This window comes from Chrysemys picta, chromosome 10, assembly GCF_011386835.1.
Source record: "Chrysemys picta bellii isolate R12L10 chromosome 10, ASM1138683v2, whole genome shotgun sequence".
Taxonomy (NCBI): Eukaryota; Metazoa; Chordata; order Testudines; family Emydidae; genus Chrysemys; species Chrysemys picta.
Window position 1 is genome coordinate 72972525 of NC_088800.1, and position 21324 is coordinate 72993848.

Consider the following 21324-nt stretch of genomic DNA (forward strand, 5'->3'; position numbering starts at 1 on the left):
AACCAAGGCTACAAATCGTAAGTTAGATAACAGACCTCCGATTATAATTTCCCAACCCCAAGCAGCAACTCAACTTCACAACATCCATCACTTCAATCTCCCACCCCCGAAGTCAACCAATTACACAGCATTTGATCCAGAAGATTCAAAATGCTCCACCTATAAAGGCATCACTTCACTCTGTAGATAACTCTTTCAGTGGTGGGTGTAGGATGACAGACATTTAACTTACACCAGCAAAAAAAATAAAAAAATTAAGTCAGGCAGGTAAGGACAACTTCTATAGCTTAAACTATAGGTGGAGTTTTAGGGTAGACAGAGATGAATTAACCAAATTGGAATTTTTCCCAGGAGAGGGAAAAGAAAAAAAAATGATGAGGAACAAGAAAGTAACTGAATCTTGAACACATTATGGTACTTGATATTACCTGATATAAAAGAGCACATAAGCTTGCTGATTAAGCACAGATCTGATGTCACTGTTGGACACAATAGAATCATTCATCTGGTACCACTGCCCATTACTGGCCTGCAAATAAGTCAATGACACATTTTAAATCAGTTACAACATCTGCTAGAAAAAACAACACAGAAAACTAAAGCTGCAGAAGAATAAAGAACACTCCAAAACATAGCCGTTTTCATTATAGTAATGTACACTACTGATTTTTTTTTTTAATTAAATCCCTTATCTACAGAGATTTGTTACCACTAATATTTGTTAGTGAATGTTCCCCTTCACCAGTGCAGATTTTAACTTTAGCAAGGGAACTGTTCTCAGGAGCAGTTTTATTGTTTAGAGCACCTGTTATGCTAAAACACTGTCCCACCAAGGATCCACACAACAAATCACATATACTACAAGAATAAAGGGGCATTAAATAAAACTGGCAACAAATTCATAACAAATAAAAGCACAATATAATCTGTGGAATTCATGTTCACAACATATGGAGGCCAAGAGTTTAGGAGAATTTGAAAAAGAAATCAAGGTTTCTATCGATGTGAATACCTACAGATACAATAGACAGAATAAACATTTTTATAAGGGATATAAACCCTTCTGCTTCATAGTATAAGTCAACCCCACTGACACGGGTTAGGAAGAGACTGCCTATATGTCCGCTATATATATCCATATGAACTATCACACCATTTTATGGGTAGTTAGCCAAAAGAACACTGCAACCTTATTAGTTCTGACAAGGGGCAGAATTAAGATTGCACTATACAAGTGGGATCTTTGTTGAGTATGTGACTACGGAAGAGTCCTTTTACAGCCAGCCATGGAGAGCTGAAGCAAGCTCTGTGCTGTATGGAGGGAGAAATTATGTATGTTTTAGATTCATTTGTTCCTCATCAAGAAGGAAAGCAGAACTATAAAAGTCAATCATGTCTTCAAGGGAAAAGGAACATGTGATAAAACAAAACTAAAAGAATAAATATTCTGTGAAACTAGGTAAATTTTTTGCTTAGCAAATACTCAAACTCTGCAAGAACGTTTATTTTAAAAATTACTGTAAGAGGAAGATTCTCAGAGAGTCTAACCAGAAACATAACCATATATGAAGCAGACAGAAGGGGCTAATTTACGTCAGCATATTACAGTATTATAGAGTTCTATTCTACTTTAAACTGCTTTTGTTAATCTTATGCAAAACTACAGACACAGCTGCGGTATGATAAAGTAATGGAACCAACGGAAAGGAAGGACAACAAACTATCATTTAGAGCCAGGATCCTGAGCCAAAGGTTCAAAAGGAAACAGAGTAAAAGACACTGTTGGACCAGGATAACTGGTCCAGGACTAGTGTGTGGAAGAGTTTTCTAGTCCAAAAAGTCTACTCATCAACCAAAGCATTTCTCTGTGCCACAATCTGAGATACTGGATCTTATAACATGGATGACTCTTAAATTTATTATGTTTTCAATATCTGTTACTTAAATGTTAACTATGTAAAACCTTTCATTAGTTCTACTTTTCAATAGTTATGTGCAAAAAATATCAGACAAATGCAAAGATAGAGTCTGACCATTTCTTAAACTTTATAGCTCCTTTTGAACATAACTGCTTAGGGCAGCAGCAGATTAGGACCTCATCAGGAGAGGAAGTCACAGTGATGACATGAACACTTACAAGTTTGCTAAAACAATGAAAAAGTTTTAACATGTTAAGGGACACATGCTTTAAAATTAGATTGCTCCAAGTATCATCTTGCCTTTTTTAATAATGCTAGTCCAGGATTCCCTATACTAAAGCCCAGACCTCCAGCCATTTTAATTTTCATTCTCTGAACTGAGACCAGACCAGTACAAGAAAGATACGTAAGCTCTGAGTTGTTTTAGTTTTTTCAGGGGTCTGGGATGAGCAGGCATAAGGACACTGGGCATCCCAGAGAATAAAAGAAAGCTTATCAGAAAATAACTTGTGCTATGCAGTGGTTCTCAAACATTTGTATTGGTGACCCCTTTCACACAGCAAGCCTTTGTGTGCGACCCCCCCCTTATAAATTAAAAACACTTTTTTTATATTTAGCACTATTATGAATGCTGGAGGTGAAGCGGAGTTTGGGGTGGAAGCTGACAGCTTGTGACCTCCCCCCCACACACATAATAACCGTGTGACCCTGTTTGAGAACGCCTGTGCTATAGCATGGCATTGAGGTGGATACTGAAAGCAAAAGACATCAAGTCAAGAGTTATTCAAGCACTGCGTAAAGCAAGAGGAAAAAAACTTAATTCAACTTTCATCCATACAACTCTCTCATACAAGAAACAAGGGGAAATTAAATAAAATTGGCAGATTCATAGCTTACAGAAGAATTCTTTTTTTAAAGTACAACAATCTGTAGAACTCATCAATTTCCTGGTTCAGAGCTAATGTCCTGATTCCTCTGACAGATGTTGGTAGTGTGTATTCAAGCAGTTCTCATTTACACTCATATGATGGCATATGCTATAGGACCAAACACAGCCTTGAACTCTAACTTAATACAACAGAAATCATTTCTTGCCATGTTTGTGGCTAAAGCATCCAACCCACCTTCCCTGTTGGCAGCTAATGAGATCATGATCACATGGTCAAAGAACTTGTGTTGCTGAAGGTTGTCTATATCCTAGTAACTTTCCATTGGGTGGTTTCAAACACTTTCAGGTGCTCTATAGTTTGCTAGGGTGCCAGAGAAAAATGCTCAGTGATGAGAAACCCACAGTCTATGAATAATTTCAGTGTCTTTGCCATAAAGGTGGGTGACTGGCTGATTACTGCAGGTTTCTCAAACTATGCAACCAACTGCAAAGTAACAAAATACACTAACCTGCTAAAATTTCACTAACAGGGCTAGCAAGACTTATGACAACCTATGAAGCCGAAGAGGTCCAAAAGGGATGGACATTAAATTAGTAATGCTGGTCAGGAAGTAAAACTGAAGATACTATCTGCAAGGCTGCTTTATGTTAACTTGAAATTTTCAGACTGAGGTCCTGCCTCCCCCCTTCCTTGCAAACAGGACAGCCTGCCTCTAGTGGGAGAGAATGAGGTGGGGTCTTGACCTTAGATTCTTAAAGGTATTTGGTTTGGCAGAAATGTTGGATTCTCGGGCTGATACTTGAAGCAATAGCGGGAAACTCTATCCAAAGAAAGGGACAAAAAGGCCATTTTAGGGAGGAAACTCAATGGCACCTAGAGGAGTTGAATTTACAGAGGAAAACCATCTTCCACAATTCAGAAGCCTCCTTAATAGTCTTACTGAGAATGGAGTCAAATAATTTATCAACAGGAAAGTGCAGGTTAGTGAAAATAAGCTTTAGAGACAATATCAATTATCCCATTACATAGCTATAAGTGCCCTTATATACCGGTAGTGATATTAAGGACAGACACCCTAACAAATTTTTTTCAGTCACCAAAAAAAATAAAATAAATAAATAAATAAATTTCACAAACCACAAAGCAAAGACAGTAGAAATGAAAGTACACTGAGAAAGTTAGTGCACCAGCAGCCTGATGGAACTTGTTAAACAATTTATTCTTTGAGGGCCTCTATGATTCCCATTTGAGGGATGGTGTCCTGATGCCTTAAACATGCAGAATCCTCTTTAAAGCAGAGTCTTATGGGGCTACAGGACTGCTTCCTTGTAATGGCACCCATTCAGCACACAAGACTATATAACGAAGCATAGCCCCCAACGACCTCAGTGCTTTCTCTGCTGCCTTACAGCACAAGGGATGCATGCTGTGTCATCTGCCTTAGCAAATCTTAGGATGTACCCCGTTCAGTTTTTATAAAGTTTCTTACATGCCCCTCTATATTTCCCCAAATCAAGCATATCTGTTGCCTGACTTATCTGGGTGAAGCCCACTCTTCTGCTCCATACTTAATCTATAAGGCCATTACACTATGTGCATGCTGAGACTTCAGGTTTACCTCCCTGGGGAAGCCATAAGATTCATACGGAGACCTCAAGGACCATGCGTCCATACGCTGCCCAGATTGGCTAACCTCAGCAATAAAGCCAATTAATGAGCTAAGCTGTTGGCTTCAGCTTTGATACCTACCTGAGTCAGGGCATTAGCCTGGTATCCTCTAAGTCCATAACTCCATCCACTCAGAGCTGAAGAGCCCCAGCCTCTGTGGTGCTATCCAGTTAGTTTTGCAAGGAAAACTGCTCAGATGGAAGGCTATTATAAACAAGAGCTACTAAAGAAGAGTCCACCTTTAAAGCATCAAACATGGCTGTATGCAAAGATGTACTGGGATACAACTGTTCCTGAAAAGGCAGAGCCCTTATTGCCAATCAAGGTTCTCCCAATTGTTCTGTATCATAATAGTAATGATCAAGTCATGTATAGAAAAGGAAAAAAAAGTCATTTCTTACCCATGGTCTATCCCCACCCAGTGGTTTGACAGAGGTAGATGGAGCGGTGTTCAGTTTTAAGAGTCATCGTCATGCACTCAGAATTCAATTGGCAGCTTGTGTTTGGGTAATACTCCAAACAAGGGCACTCCAACTCAGAAATGTCAGAACACTTCACCCCCTCTGCAGAACCAGAGCTTAAACCAGGGATAGTCAATTATTTTTTTGTTAAGGTCCATATTTCTTGGTCAAGGTCCAGACTCCAGAGAAAATTAAAAAAAACCAATAATAATAAATAATAATAAAAATAATAAGTAAATAAAAAGATTTCAGGGTCTATTCAAAAGTGTCTGGCGGTCCGCATTTGGCTTGTGGTCTGCCTATTGACTACCCCTGGCTTAAACTAATCCTGCCTAAAAATTCTGACAGAAAGAAGAAAACCTCTCTCCATCTTAGAGGCCCCCAGGACTGGGGGGGACCCACAGAGGCATAATTATACAAGGGTAGATGTGACACCAGGAAAGAGGAAAGGGAGAGAATGAAGGAGATACCCAATCATATCACAACGTTCCCAGGATCCCCAAAATCCATCCAGGTAGAATTTCATATATTATTTTCTTTCTGCTAATTCAGAAGAGGAAACAGGATTAGATGCAGAGAATTCTGATTATTCTGTAACCTAGCCCTGCTTTCTCTCTCATTCGTCCTGTTATAATTTCTACTTAGCTTTGTCTGATTTTAATGAAGGGCATTAAGATGGTCCCTGCTGGATGCTTCTGAAGTCCCATGGTGAGAGGACCACCAGTAATTATTTACTATTTGTTAAGCACACAGACTATGCTCTGTAAGACACAAAGGAAGCCACCATCCCTGTCCCAATGAGTTTACTATCTAAATTGGGATAGACACAGACACAGGCAGAGGATCTTGCTAACTTAGAAAATCCTCTTTAAACAACAGGAAAATCCATCAAGAGTGTCCACAGAATTTTGCAGACAAGCATTTGTGGGCCTCTGAAAAACCTCCAACAGGAAAATCCCAGGAGTGGGAACCTCGTTGTAAACTTGCTAGTATAATTGATAATCCACACCTGCACAATACAGAACATGCCTTGTTAATTAAATGAATGAGGAATTTCATCTCCAACTAGGATTGAGGTGAAAGGTTTCTAACAGGACAGGCCATCTGCAACAAAGGATGTTTCTAGACAGACAGGACTTCCTGGGATGATTCAACTGATAGGGAGAAGCGTCCTGGTAGCGTTAAAGACTACACAGAAAACCAAGAAGGGTTCAGTAAGACATTCCAGTAGCACTAGGATGATCGAGATAGCTTTAAAAAGAACACAGAGTGGGGAAGACTCACTGTTTTTGGTTAATGGAAATATCTGGGTCGTGCGAAGACTCCCCTAGGAGAATTCCCATCCAAAAAGGAATAAAGGACTTTCTTTAGGAGGGTGACAAAAAACATATGCAAGATTCTGCATCCTTATATGGATGGGAACCTACCAAGACAGATCATCCAAACAGCCTGCCTTCAAGAACAGCTCCCTTCCTCAGAGTATAGGCTGTACTGGTGAAGAGAGGAATGAAAAATTAATGTCCCCAATGCTTATTTTAGAAAGGTTGTGGGGTTTTTTGAAATCTGTTTATTAAAAGAAAAATATGTTTATCTTTACCTTTATATAGCAGTAGTAGTGTCCTGCATGACAGCTGAAACCAGTATGCACCAGGACTGCATATAGAACATAAATGATTGGTTCTCCATTTGGTTGAGACATATATGGTCGAATATCCAGATACTCAGGATATTTCACTTCCTAAATAGAGATAGAAGAGAAGGCTCAAATTTTGCTGAAATATTTTATGAACTATTATAAAAAGTTTGAAAAAGACTTCAGATGCTGAGGTAGAAAACATTTCTAAAATATACACACACAAAATGGATCAAAAGCATACATATAAAACAAAAGTGAGGATTCATTTTCATTTGGAAAATGACAGGTTGAAAAATGTCCAACACTGAATAGCAGAACAGTCTGCTAAAAAGGCAGCTCTTGAAGGGCACAGGAGGATGTTTATTGTTGGTTTCATGTTTATTGTTAAAATGGATCTCTGCTATTACCAGACGAGAGAAGGAGAAGATTAAGTTATTGAGTTTATTTTTCTATCTAACAGCTGGCATCTACAATCTAGAGTTGCTGTGTGTATGCATTAATTGGCTTTGTATGGTCACTTGGTATTAGAAAATGTAAATGTTAAAAAAAGATGCAGTTGTAACACCATTTTATGTACCTTGGTAATTTTTCCACCACTAAAATTTGCAAAGCGTTTCAGAGACAATGTAAGAACATTAGAAGACCGATGTATTGTAAACCTCTTTGAAGCAGGAACCATCTTCTTACACCTTAAAAGCAAACACAGACAATTGGTTAACCTTATGTGGATTTTTAAGCATTTATATCATGTTTTCCATGGCTCAGACACTTGTCTACATTATCTGAGTAATTATTTCTTTACACGCAATGTTTTTGCTTTTCAGAAGTTCATACATGACATTTCAGGCATAGCTAGTACAAGAGACAGCAGAATACATGAGAGCAGTTCTCTAGGACAAATAGAATACAGGCTCTAGAAACTTATCTTTTGACATCCAAACTAATATTTGAAGACATCTGTAAATCTCTGTGATGCCAACAAAAAATAAAGCTTGCCAGCAACTCTCACAATGCAGCAAGCAGCAGCCTTCTCACTACAGCATTCACGGTCTTTGGAAATAGCTTAGGAAAATGTATGAAGGTGCAGCACTTCTAATATTACAAAAAGTTAAATCAGACTTCAGGCTACCTCCTTTCAGCTTTCTGCCAGAGTGCAGAATACCAAAAGCGTAACTGAAAGAAGGGAACATCAACTTCAATCTGGGGCTGGGAAGAGCACATATGAACTTCCAAAATGGATTTAATCTATCTTCAATAAAAACAGGCAAACAATTGTCCTACACTATAAGATCTGTTGACAATCAAGACTGTGACCACTACCTTCCTGTACTGAGACTACCTGGAGAGGAAAGAGAGTGAAGCATCTGATTGCCTTTGAAAAATGACTCCTAAACAGCCTGAATGTAAATGTGATGGATCATTACTCATCAATGACAGGATCTGCAGGATTAACCAGTGGGATCCAGCTTCTACCACAAAGGAAGGGAGAATAGTAATAATATGACTTGGCAGCAAACAAGGGGTGGGGAAATAGAGAAAAGGCTATCTTTCTAGATTTATGCCCCAAAATACTGGACTGGAGAGGGGAATTCCTACCCATGAAGAGCATTTACTGACCAGAATGTCAAGAAATTTTCACAGAATTATATACACAACTTAGGTTGGATATTCAAACAAACTGTAGTTTGTGGGCTTTAAAATTAGTATAAACCTAGCCAACACAAACTGAGAAGATCTCTGAGGAAACTCAGAGGAGTTAAGTAGAAGAAAGAGTTCCCAGAAATGGAAAAAGCCCTGTAGGTCAGCAGGGTGCTTTTTAAAAAAAAAAAAAAATATGTTTTTAAACCCCATTGAGAAGAGGGAAGCTTGGGGCCTCAAGTTTGACCAGACTATAGACCCCTGCAGATTATACATATGGAAGACCACACAACACAGAAATGGGATACTCCTTAAGCCCATGGTTGTTAGATATGCTTCCCATCTATGATCTTTACACCATCAGAATTCATTTTGTGTTTGTAGTCTGCAGATCCTAGCGAACAAGGGAAAACCTGGATTTGAACCTTTTTATTTCATCTACTGGATACCTCATTTTAGCATAACAAAAGAGATACTAAGTGCATTTGGAGGAAAATGTTGGGTAAGGATACAATTTTGCCACAGAGGTCAAGGATTCTGTAACTTTAACGGACCGCTGTGACCTCAGCCCCCGCCAGAGCAGCGAAGCCAGTTGCCCGGGTGACTTCTATGAATTTTAGTTTATTGTCTGTGACTTTTACTAAAAACACCTATGACAAAATCTTAACCTTACTAATTAGCCATTAATATTCTACCTCTAGTGGCAGAACATGGGCTTCGTTACATTAATAATTTAGAGATGAGGCAAGAACATTAGAAGACGAAGTTTAGTAAATCTCTTTGCTTAGCTGCACTGAGTTAAAATTATGACCTGTTTTGCTACCACAGTAAAAGCTGTTTTATCTGGCACTTCACCAACCGGAAACTCTATAAACCGGCATTTCTGATCTTCATTGAAATACTGGTTTATAATCCGGTTGGCGCAGGGCTGGTAGGGGGTTGGGGCACGGAAGGAGGTGTGGAGCGTGGGCTCTGGGAGGGAGTTTGAGTGCAGGAGGCGGCTTCGGAAGCGGTGACCTGCCCGGGGTCTGGCTGCTCCTAGGCGGAGGTGGCTCTGCGTGCTGCCCCCCCCCCACACACACCAGTGCCAGTTGCGCAGCACCCATTGACTAGGAGCAGCCGAGACAGGTCGCCGCTTGCAGGGAGCCGCCTGAGGTGAGTGCCCCCTGGGTCCAGCACCCCTCTCCCACACCCCAATCCGCTGCCCCGAGCCCCCTCCCGCAACCAAACTCCCTCCCAGAGCCTGCACTCCACACTCCCTCCCCTGCCCCAATCCCCAGCCCCGCACCCCCTCCTGCACCCAAACTCCCTCCCTCTTAGTTAACTGGCATTTTTCAGTTACCAGCACCCCTCATTTCCCACAACATGCTGGATAAAACAACTTTTACTGTATATCGTCTTTGTACCTCTGTGTTCTTATCCAAATGTTTTAAATATGCAATCTATTTTTAAGATCCAAAAAGGAAGTTTGATCAATTTATTTATCTTTCTATGTTATCTAGGACATGCTGTGTGTTCAGTGATAGCAGATTAGGTTTAGGATGGTTTATTTAACATAGCAGTAATTTATAGTCAACTTTTTTCACTTTTAAAATGGTGTGATTCAGAAACATGAGCAAAGTACTGTGTATAGACAATAATAGTATATGAACACTTCGGTGAGCCAAAATGAGTGCATCTCTTAGGAAATATCTCCCCACACCAAACCCTCCCAGAAGAACAATTAGGGAACTGGCCTTCTCAAAAAAGGTTTTCCAAGTTTTAGATGTTTTGTATTATACTTGCTTGGGTACAACAAATGAGATTTTACCTTACACTGAGTTTCTGAATTAAGCAAAACATCAATAACTTTTTAAAAATGACATGCAATAATACATCGATAGAACCAAGCATCTATTATTAAGATGTCATTAATATTCATCTTACTTGCTACATTTATAGGCATTTTCACCATCCAGTTGTTCGGGCTTCACAAACTGTTCCAGAGCTTTGTTTACACTCTGAGCTGTCTAAAACAGTAAGATAACAGTGCAATGCATTAGAACATAACATATTAAATGCCATACTAGGTCAGACCAATGGTCCATCTAGCCCAGTATCCTGTTTTTCCGACAGTGGCCAATACCAGGTGCTTCAGAGAGAATGAACAGAACAGGCAACTATCGAATGATCCATTCCCTATTGTCTACCTCGAGCTGCTGGCAGTCACAGGCTAGGGACACCAGAGCATGAGGTTACATCCATGATCATCTTGGCTAATAGCCATTGATGGACTTATCCTCCATGAGTTATCAGAAACATCATAAGAACACACCACATGCTCACTTTAACTTACAGTAGTATGAACTAACATGATTTTAAGGGAGAGCCGCTACAGACTACTGAATTTGTGAACGGGGGCGGGGGGAGAGAGAGACACGGATTGCCGAATATATTACATCACAAAATGTACTCTGTTCACTTTGACAAATATAGATGAGGTTTAATTATTTATAATATTTCATAGTACACTAGTAATTGGTCTGTGGTACATATATTGTAAAAGTAATGTTTTAACAATATGGACCCTCAGTTATAACATTCTGCAATTAAATCTTTGTTGAACTGGGAAGTATAAGATAGCATTGCCATGCCTGTGGATTCAAGACTTCAGAATGATGTTCTATTTTAATACTTGTCCAGATTAAGTAAGCCATACACAGCCCATTTATATTGATAAGAGAAAGTACAGTATAAGTCACATCCATCACAGAACTATGTGGGTAGAATCAACTTAAATTCTGCATTTTAAATTTTCAAAAGCTATGCAGTTAATTAAGGGGTTTTCTTCTTAAAACGTATTCAGCTAGAGTAACAAAATAATTTACCTTTATCTCCAATGTAATATCAAGGTATGGATCGAAGGTATCTGAGACTCCTTTGCAGTTCATACACTTTACTGAAATCAAAATATAAATACTTAACACAATAAGCATAGTTAGTCTATTGCCTAAGTTATTAGCACACATTACCTTAATTAGCATTTAAGTCAGGGTAGTCAACAGGCAGACTGCGGGCCAAATCCGGACCACTAGATGCTTTTGAACAGACCCTGAAATCTGTGTGTTTATTTATTATCATAATTGTTTTTTTATTTTCTTCTCTGGAGTCTGGACCTTGACCAAGAAATTAACAAGACAAAAAAATAACTGACTAACCCTGGTTTCAGTCATATAATACAGTCATAAGGCCAAAACCATTCCTAAAAAAAATTTTTTTTTTTTTTAGAAAAGTACCTCTTGATCTTAAGTACCCTCCAAATATTTGATAGATGAGTGTGGTAGCTTGGGTATGTCTGTCCAATCTGAAAATAAATTATGCAGTGATTAGAAGATTAAAGTCAGTTTATTTTTTTCTGTGAATGTTTCCTCTTTTGAAAACCCAGAACATGTACTGTTCTATTTACAGGGAAACAGGAATAGGAACGACAGCATATTCAAATATTATTTTGTTGGCACTTACTTGTTGCTTCCATTCAAACATGCTTTCTGCATAGCATCAACAGTGTAGCGTAGAAATTCATGTGCATCTTCCTGATTTCCAAACCGGAAATGTTTTGCTATCCCTAACAAATAAATATAAATGTTACATTGCATGTCACATGTGAAAATGGATGAAAATAAAGATTTTTTTAAACTTTCCTTCATAAAGTTATTAAAAAACCCTAAGTTCTATAAACTACAATTAAAATCAGACAAATAAACAAGGCAATAAAATATCTAAACACAAAAATGGCATTTTACAAATAAATTATTTGAAATTACTTACGTCTAAGATCATTGATGACAGCCATAGGTTTGATAACATTGCCAGAGTTAGAGAGCGCCTGCGTAATGTGAGCTTGCATTGTACACATCATGCAGAATCCTTGTTCATGGCCTGAGGAGTGAAGCAACATTGCATCTCAAATTAATGAAATATTTATCTATGGAAGACCTCAAAAAATCTTGAGGTTATAGGAACAATCTCCACAAAAAATATTATTTCAAAACAGCTGACAATTAAGAACAGGTGGAAAACCTATAATGATAGGTTACAAAATGGAAACTAAAAAGGGTTCAATTCACAGAAATAGGTAAAGTTAGGAAAGAGTTAAACACAAAATGAAATAATTTAGGATAAAGAAAAAAACTGAAATGCAAAACCAAAAAAAATCAATGCAAAAATGCATCCCTTGCCCTCTCCCACTTTTGTCTGCATATAGCCTATTTAGAGTATAAGCTCTTCATAGCAGGGACCTGTCATCTTATACGTACATCAAGTGTGTAATGTTTTTGGGTGCTATATACTTTTTAAAAGTACTCACATGTTTTGGAGTGTTCATGAGAAAGCATGTAGTTGGCAAGAGGGGGTGTATAAGTCAAACACTGCAGAGCAGAGTTGAGGAAACATGTATTGCCAAGATTTTGGAGTCCAGCTCCAACTCTGTGCGTTTGCTGCCATTTCAAACAAATCTTCTCTGCTGGAAAAAGAACCTTCTGTGGCGGAGCAATGCCATCACTAAGAGCTGCCAAAAAAATACCAACACATTTTAAAGATATTAAATCGTTTAATGTTAAAATCGTGTTAAAGTAATATTACCTTATGCATGAGCATCTAGAAGAACTTTAACAGAACTAATTATAATAATCTACATTCTAGTAGTTACTTGATGAGTAACGTATTAAAGACTGCCTCAGTGCCACAAAGCAAGGTCTCAAGTCAACTCAAGCTCAGTAAAAAGATATCGTTTTGTATGCCAATTGGAAAAAATTAAGACAGTAGAATGCACTAATGTGGGACAATACAACAGAGACTAATTATTGCCCAGATTTCAGTAACCTAACTAAGCAAGTCCTTTTCTATCTAGTTTCCTCAATCTGACTCTCAATTCAAATTAATCTTTTTTTCCTTATTGTAAATTACAAAGGAAAACTTACACTTTTTATGGTTTATTAATTATAAATATGACTGGATACCAAAGTAAGCAAGTAACAAGCACAATAAGTAGCCCTTAATGATAGAATCATAGAGTCCTAGAAGTGTGGGACTGGAAGGGACCTTGAAAGGTCATCTAGTCCAGTGTTTTTCAAAGTTTGGGTCGCGACTCAGTACTGGGTCACAGCATGTAAGGCACTGGGTCGTCTTGCTCAGCACCCAGGGATTCTAGTGGCTCCGGTTAGCACCGCCGACCGGGATGTTAAAAGTCCTGTCGGCGGTGCTGCCCAGCCAAGGCAGGCTAGTGCCTACCTGTTCCAACACCGCGCTGCGCCCCGGAAGCGGCCAGCAGCTGGTCCGGCTTCTAGACAGGGGGCCATGGGGCTCCGCGCGCTGCCCCCATCCTGTGCACTGGCTCCGGACTCCAACTGACTGGTTCCCGGCCAATGGGAGCTGAGGGGGCAGCGCCTGCGGGCGAGAGCAGCTTGCATGCCTCCGCCTAGGAGCTGGACCTGCTGCTGGCCACTTCCGGGGTGCAGTGAGGTCCGCGGTGCCAGGACAGGCAGGAATCCTGCCTCTGCACCCCCGGCTGCGCCGCTGACCGGGAGCCGCCAGAAGTAAGCCTGAACCCCAATCCCCTGCCCCAGCCCTGAGCCCCGCCCAGAGCCCCTTCCTGCACCCCCACACCCCGAACCCCTCATCCCCAGCTCCATTGGGTTGCAGGCATCAACAATTTTCTTCAACTGGGTCGCCAGAAAAAAGGTTTGAAAACCATTTATATAGTCCAGTTCCCTGCACTCAAGGCAGGACTATGTAATAACTAGACCAGGGGTTCTCAAACTGTGGGTTGGGACCCCAAAGTGGGTCACGACCCTGTTTTAATGGGGTCACCAAGGCTGGCTTAAAACCTGCTGGAGCCCACGGCCGAAGCTGAAGCCCGAGCCCCATTGCCCGGGGCCGAAGCCAAGCCTGAGGGCATCAGCACTGGGTGGCAGGGCTCAGATTACAGGCCCTCTGCCTGGGGCTGAAGCACTTGGACTTCAGCTTTGGCCCCCTGCCAAGGGCGGTGGAGCTAAGGCTTTGTCCCCTGTCTCGGGTGGGCTCAGGATTCGGCCCCGCCTCCAGGGTCATGTAGTCATTTTTGTTGTCAGAAGGAGGTCACGGTACAATGAAGTCCGAGAACCCCTAAACTAGACCATTCCTGACGGCGTCTGTCTAACTTGTTCTTAAAAACCTCCAATGAGAGATTCCACAACCACTCTAGGCAATTTGTTCCGGTGCTTAACTACCCTGACAGGAAGTTTTTCCTAATGTCCAACCTATACCTCACTTGCTGCAATTGAAGTCCATTGTTTCTTGTCCTATCCTCAGACAAGAACAATTTTTCACCCTCCTTCTGTGATGTGGATATTGACACCAAGTATTTTAGGAGGACTGTTGTATTTCAGAGAACTCTAAATAATACAGGCCACAAAAAGCAACACTGATAAAACGCATCCTTCTTTACAGAAATAAACACTTGACTAAATAAGTATACTATAAGTAATGGAGAAACACTGCCTCTGCCCCCCAAAAAGTTTGTTATATTGTTTGTAAACAGGTTCAAATTAAGTTCACAACATTGGCCATTTGAGCTCTCACACATGGTTCACAAGACTAGAATCTGCTGCTGCAGTCCTTAATCATAATAGTCCCATTTTATATCAGTAGAATTACCCCAATGAGTAAGAACTGCAAGATGAGGACGGCAGGCCCTTCTAAATGGCAGCTGGTTTTATTTTTTCATAATTTGCATGGGGGGTGGGGGGTCGGGGACAGGACATACTTACATTGATCTTTCTGAGATGAAGGCTTGGATTTATCAGGTACAGATGAACTAGAATAAACTGCAGCACCAGGTACTGGTCCCAAAGTGATCTTGTGCTTTGGAACTTCCAAAGATGATACAGCACCCCAACTTGCAGAGGCTGAGTCCATGTCTCCAGTAGAGGGTACCACGGAGCTACAAGGCTGCTTCTGACAAGCTGCAGGGTTTGAAGACTCAGATACTTTGTCAACTATGGTCATTGTTCATCTCTGTAACATAGAGTTGAAAGTTCTGTTTAATATGAGAATATTATATGAAAAAGCACTCCACAAGGAAAAGAATGGTAACCCTTACACTTTCCCTTTAATGAAACTAATTATCTTTGCCAACGAGACACAAATAATTTAGAGGACTAAGTCTTTCATGTGAATGTTTCAAAAAATGCACCAAGACACACTAAACAAAGTTTTCCAGCTGAATTACACCACTACCACTTGACTTTTGACCAGCATTGTTTAATAGCAAACTCTTGTGAAAATACCGCTTAGGTAAACTTTGCATTCAGCTTTGACTGCAACAGTATTTTTCCCACAAAAGTGTAAACTGGTCAACCATTTTTGCATTTGATGACATTAAAATTTTGTAAAACAATTAAAGAGGAAATACTGTACAAAGGCTGAGAGAGACTAAAAAAAAAAAATTGTTTTAGATGTCTTTTGCCAGGCTCTAGCATAAAGAGCATTTTAAAACATGAAATTTTAATCCATAAAGAAAAGTAAAAGTTTTGGTATAGCCAATATTGACTCAAAGAGACAGAGCCAATGTGTTATTAAATTTTTTCTTTCCTATGTATATAAATGAGCCTGTGATTAGCTAAGTTACCTGCACAATCAGAACACTCAGCCACCATTCTGATCTCTCCTTTCCAAATGATGATTTACGATTTATATATCTAGTGGTATATTGTGCCATTTTATATTTAGCATAACGAACTTGCATACAAACAAAAGGTACTTAAAAACTATACTAAGTTTTATTTAGTGGTGAAGTGTCCAAGTATGTATATCTTGAGCTTGGTTCCTTTTATTCAAGATGGCAAAATCTGGAAGCACTACAAAAACAATATGCTCAAGCCCGGACACTGGGAAAAGAAATGACTTTATTTGTCTGTCTGCTGCAGAACTGCTGATGGGCTCCAGAAGAAGCTATGTCTTACCCACCTAACATTTATGAGAACCACACAGCACAAGGACTTAGAGAGTGGGACATACCCAGAGAAATTACCTCTGGGGATGGGATGGGGGTATTTCTTCCAGGATTTTTTCTGACCTTCAAAGAAATATTTGTTTGGACATAATTTCGGTAACAAATACAATTTTAATTTAATCTATTTAACATATCACAGTTACAATTATTATTGAAAGATTAGACCAAAAGGTAGCTCTTTTTCCAGTTTGTTTACTTTGCACATTTGACAGTAGTTTGTGCTAATTTTTCTGTAGAACAGAAGATACCTATTTAAAAATTAAGGAAATGTGACAAACCACAAATTGTCAGGGAAACTCGCGTGCAGGAGTACTAACTAGAAAAGTAATATTTTAAAAACTGACTAGATTTTGCGATGTTGTCCCTTTAAATATGTGCTATTGAGCATGTGCAGTAAATATGTTACCACTTTCTATCACAGCAAGTTTTATAGCAAGATTGTACATTATCTTATTTCAATATAAAGGATCTGATCCTGCAGCTTTTACTCACACAAGCAGCCCCATTAGCTTAACATAAGTAAGGGTGGAAGTATTTTTATTTGTTCTCGTGATGTGAATGAGATGGTATGTCTTAAACAGCTTTAAGATACGTGATGGAAGTGTTGTTTCATTAAAGTGAGGAGGTTAAATAAAGCAAACTAAGTTAACAGAGAGTGTCCAGGTTCTCACACAAAACCACAAATTCTGAGTAAAAGTCCTAATTAAATTATAGGGCTCATTCTACATGAAGATTACCAAGTATGCTTGGTAATATACCAGAATTATAGAGAGAAACAATTTCAAATAGGCTCAAATTTTAATGAGGGGGGTGGGCTCAGAATGCTAGTGGATTCACACGCTTAGACATTTATATCCACTATTACTAAGAAGAAAATGCATAACATTGAAATGAAAGAATTCTAAGTAGACTTTATGGAATCATTTTATTGAGAAGTGGAGCCATCCTGATACTAAAAGATGACTTAGATTGAGGTCCCTGTCTCACTGTGTCTCAGATAAGATTCTCTCAACCACCAAGTTGCAGATGCAAGCCCTGATACACAATGTGCAAGTGCCATCCCCTTAAAAGTCAGTTTTTCATGTTCTCAATCAAAAGAAAAGATGCTTCAATAATATTCATCAATACACTGGGGGGGAATCAAGAGTGAAAGGAAATGAAAAAGAAAAGAATACCACCAAATAAAAACTGAATATTTGAAACAAAATAAAAACACTATAGTCAAAACTTCTTATTTTTAAGCTTTTTTGAGAATTAATGATTGACAAATGCTTTGAAATTTCCAGGTGAAAAGTACTACAGATGTGCTAGGTACTATTACTACTATTAATAAATTAAATCCATCACTTGTTCCGAATGTCTAACTTCCACTGTCCAAATTAAAACAGTTATCTCAGGATAACTTCTTAGGTCAATGAACTGAACAGCACAGGACTACAAATATTTACATTATCTCCTGCACACATATCTACAATTTTTTCTATCCCTGAAACCACTTGCTATTGTAAATTTATTTCCTTATACAAGCAATGACTTATAATATCTGCCCCAATATAGGATTAAGAAAGTAACAACAAATGTAATTATGTGCCACTAGAAGCAGCATGGAGTTTTGCATCACTGTTGTTAAGATCATGTCAGCAGTTCCATTAGAAACCACTATCAGTTTAACCTGACTGTAAACATTGGTCTGGCTGCATACTTGACACAAATCACAGCACCCAGGAACGATTACTTATATACAGTATACACATATATAAAATATATAAAACCAATATTTACAAAACTCTGTTTGGCCCTGTTTAAAATAATGCAACATAAAAAGTGTTTTAACTTCAGATATTTAAATTATATATCTTACCACATAAGAACCTTTTTCTAATTTAGACTGCACTCTTAAAAAATTCAAACATAAAATGGTAATGACTGAAAATTGGTACATACCACACCTTTTCATTATTTTTAATATACTTATGTTAACATTGTGGAACCACATACTACTGATGTACAAAAAAGACCTTTACATTATAACCATCTAACAACTGGGGAAAGAAAGTTGCATTCTAGTCTCTACCTGATTTTAAAAATCAGGATTTTTTTAAAACAGTAAATAAAGAAATGTAAGGAAGAAGCAACAAACCATCAACGCTAAGAAATACAAAATTAAGGCGATCATTCCATCCCTAATTGGAAGCCAATTATGTGTCACAACCTTACAGTTACTTCAAAGAAACATTTTTCTATGTCTTATAAAGCACGCAGATACTTCACTTGAAAGCATTATGGTCTCACAGCATCACCTGTATGAAGGCTGTGCAAGTTAAACAATGGGAAAAACTGAAAAAAGGTACAAACTGAAGTCTTTCTCCCCCTCCATTCCAAAGCTACAACTTGCTTCAAAACAGATCCAAAATGACTCAGTCTGTACCTTCATTCTGACTTCAGATCTCATCTAAACACATTTTTTCCCTTACAATTTCTCTCCCCCCACTAACACCTTATGCTTTCATTACTGACCTGGATACTTTCATTTATTCACACCATAGACTTATAACATCAGGGTTTTGGGTCATTTTACATCCATGGTCCTACTGTGTAAAAAGTATTTGAGGAGGAGGATAGAATGTGCGTGAAGGATGCAGCCCAAAGTACTTTCCCAATTACACACAGTACATAAAGCACCAGTGAAATGAAGCCACCCCTAGAGGTGGAGGATGGCAGCCAGCTTGCACATTAGACATTGCACTGAAATATTTCGGAAAGAAAACATAGCTACAATTCTCGCTCCTTCTCCCTCCACCCCAAATATACAATCCCAGTATCAGTAATATATTCCTAATATCTAAAATATCAGATACAGCCTCCCTAGGAAAGGCCTATACGCTGCAGCAGCTGGAGAAATGGATTGGGTGGTTTAATGGGCCTTTTCCAACTCTATTGCCCATCCTGATCCTATTGTGCTGGTGCCATGAAATCATCCACACCAAACCCTGAACACTGCAATCCGGATGTCATCTGTGTCTGAGAGTCAAATGGGGGACACATTTTCCCCCCATTCTCCAAATTCAGTAGCAGCCACAGGGCCTACTTTGAGGGAGGGGCGGCAAAAGCTCTAGGCCTAGTAAGAGCAGATGGACCAAATACCGAGCGCCGGCCTCAGTTTGTTCCTCTCCCCCACATGTTAGGGCCTGAAGCCCAGACACTGAGCGAGGGAAGGAGGAGAAGCGACTGTAAAGGAATCACCCATTTGAGAGACAGTGTCCATGGCAACCAAGCGGGGCGGTAACAGTACAAGAGAAGCGCCCCCGGAGGGGAAGAATGGGGGGGGGGGTTCCTGAGAGAATCCGCCCATCGCTAAAATGGGGAGCCGGGGGTAACGCCAGGAGCGGGGGGGGGGGAGACGGTACCACGAGACACCCCCCATCCGTGAGGGGGAGCAGCAGGTAACAAGGCCGGACGGGAGGAGGGAGCCCCACGCTGGACTTGGCGGAGGATGGGGCGGTTACCCGAATCTCTCAGCCCCGTGTGGCAGGGACGATGACCCCCGCCCTCGGGCGCATCCCTCATTAGGAGGGAAGCGGGGGCGGGCAATTGGGCGCGGGAGCCGCAGGAGCGCGGCGAGCAGCGGGACACCCGGCTCCCGACGGGAAAGGGGAGTAGCCACCCGCCAGGGCAGGTCTCCCCGGGCCTGGCGGCGGCGAAGAGGCTGAATCCCGCCACGCTCCTGGGGGCGGCGCCCTGCCCTGCCCAGGGGTCCCTCCCCCCTATACTGCCCGCAAGGAGGGGGAAGGGGCTGGGTCCCGCTGCTCCGGGGGTGGGATGGGCCGGGCCCCCGCCAGCCAGCCAGCCCGCCGTGGCCCCTCCCCCGGCCCATTGATTTGTAGGGAGGGGGCAGCATGCGACACTGCCGGGCTCCGCAAGGCCCCGGCGCGGCCCGTCTCCCTCCCCAGCCCCGTTACCTAGCTCGGCCCCGCTCGGCTCGGCGCTGCCGGGTCCCCTTCTCTGCAGCGCCCGCCTCAGCCCGGCCGCTCCGCCCCGCCTCCTGTTCCAGCCCGTCGGGGAACAATGACGTCCCTCCGCCGGCCTCCTGCATCCGGGACCCGGCGCCGGCCAGGGAGGGGGGGGGGCGAACTCCTCCGGGTCACACAGGGACCAGCACCGCCCCTGCGCCTCCAGCGAGAACCGCCAGGGGGCGCTGCAGCGACCCAGCCCAGGCGCTGTCCTCAAAGGGCAGGGACTGCAGGGAGCGCAAAGGGCTGGAGCTTCAGGGAGCCGCAAACGCGAATTAAAGGAGCGTTACCAAACTACAAAGGCAACATTGGGCCGCAAACACGCCACTAGGGACCGTCGCCAAGCTGTATGGTCAACATGGAGCCGTAAATGCCTGTTCACAGGCCATGATTAAACTACGGGAACTGTGAGCTGCAGGGAACCACAAACACGTGCTAAGGAAAAAAGCTATTGCCAATCCCAACCAGACAAAAGTGAGTCCAATACCCCTTGAAAATAACGATTAACTTTAAAATTATGAGATTTTAAAAGAAATCACATCTTTTAAAATCTGTGTTCAGTTTTTAAGCCTTTGAAGTTGAGGGGAGCCATCTATCCCCAATTTACACTGTATCATTTCAGGTTTCTAATTCAGCCTTAAATACACATACATACATTCAGGGCTCCCTGCTGGCTACTTGCATGAGGATTCCACTTAGCTTTTCCTAAACCCTGAGCTGGGAAGCTACCATTCTATCCTTCTCCTGTCCTGCCTTCCTCCCATTTTGCCTCCCTTCAGGGCTCAGACTAGGTGTATGAGCATCTTTTTTTGTGCTGCTATCTTGTACTCCAAAATCTAAGCGTTTGTTTTCTTTTAAAAGGAAGTTTCAAGTGCTTATAGTTGATGCCATACACTCAGGTCACATTTTTGAAGCTAACTGAACCTGAGACAATAGCTCTGAGATGTGTGAACTGCACCATTCATTTCAAAGGGTTCTAACACAGATGCTCAAGTAAAATTGTTTACATGTCAACATTGTCAAAATACGTTTAATTGTCAACTATTTCACTGCTCATCAAAGCATGTCAGAAA

The 21324-nt window shown here is 40.9% G+C and overlaps 2 protein-coding genes across 7 annotated transcripts in view; one reads left to right on the forward strand and one right to left on the reverse strand.

The window, feature by feature from the left end:
- The window catches only part of USP42 (ubiquitin specific peptidase 42), a 40257-nt gene extending 19911 nt beyond the window's left edge, over window positions 1-20346 (reverse strand). For 3 of the 6 annotated variants that reach the window (XR_006175144.2, XM_042853191.2, XM_005304706.5), the window contains exons 1-11: window positions 20201-20346; window positions 14998-15244; window positions 12558-12758; window positions 12020-12130; window positions 11714-11816; window positions 11488-11555; window positions 11080-11150; window positions 10139-10221; window positions 7152-7263; window positions 6536-6676; window positions 429-529 (exon numbers count right to left, since the gene is read on the reverse strand). Coding sequence is in view for 5 of the 6 variants with exons in the window: in XM_042853191.2 (XP_042709125.2) it covers window positions 429-529; window positions 6536-6676; window positions 7152-7263; window positions 10139-10221; window positions 11080-11150; window positions 11488-11555; window positions 11714-11816; window positions 12020-12130; window positions 12558-12758; window positions 14998-15235 (1229 nt within the window). In the remaining variant the exon portion in view is untranslated. Of the gene's footprint in view, window positions 1-428; window positions 530-6535; window positions 6677-7151; window positions 7264-10138; window positions 10222-11079; window positions 11151-11487; window positions 11556-11713; window positions 11817-12019; window positions 12131-12557; window positions 12759-14997; window positions 15245-16246; window positions 16352-18758; window positions 19968-20200 lie in introns of those variants that run through there. The other 3 variants (XM_042853194.2, XM_042853192.2, XM_042853193.2) reach the window with 3 other exon arrangements.
- A 107-nt stretch (window positions 20347-20453) lies between these two features.
- The window catches only part of EIF2AK1 (eukaryotic translation initiation factor 2 alpha kinase 1), a 50701-nt gene continuing 49830 nt past the window's right edge, over window positions 20454-21324 (forward strand). The window contains exon 1 of the mRNA XM_065558982.1: window positions 20454-20725. The gene's annotated coding sequence lies outside the window, so the exon portion shown is untranslated. The remainder of the gene's footprint in view (window positions 20726-21324) is intronic.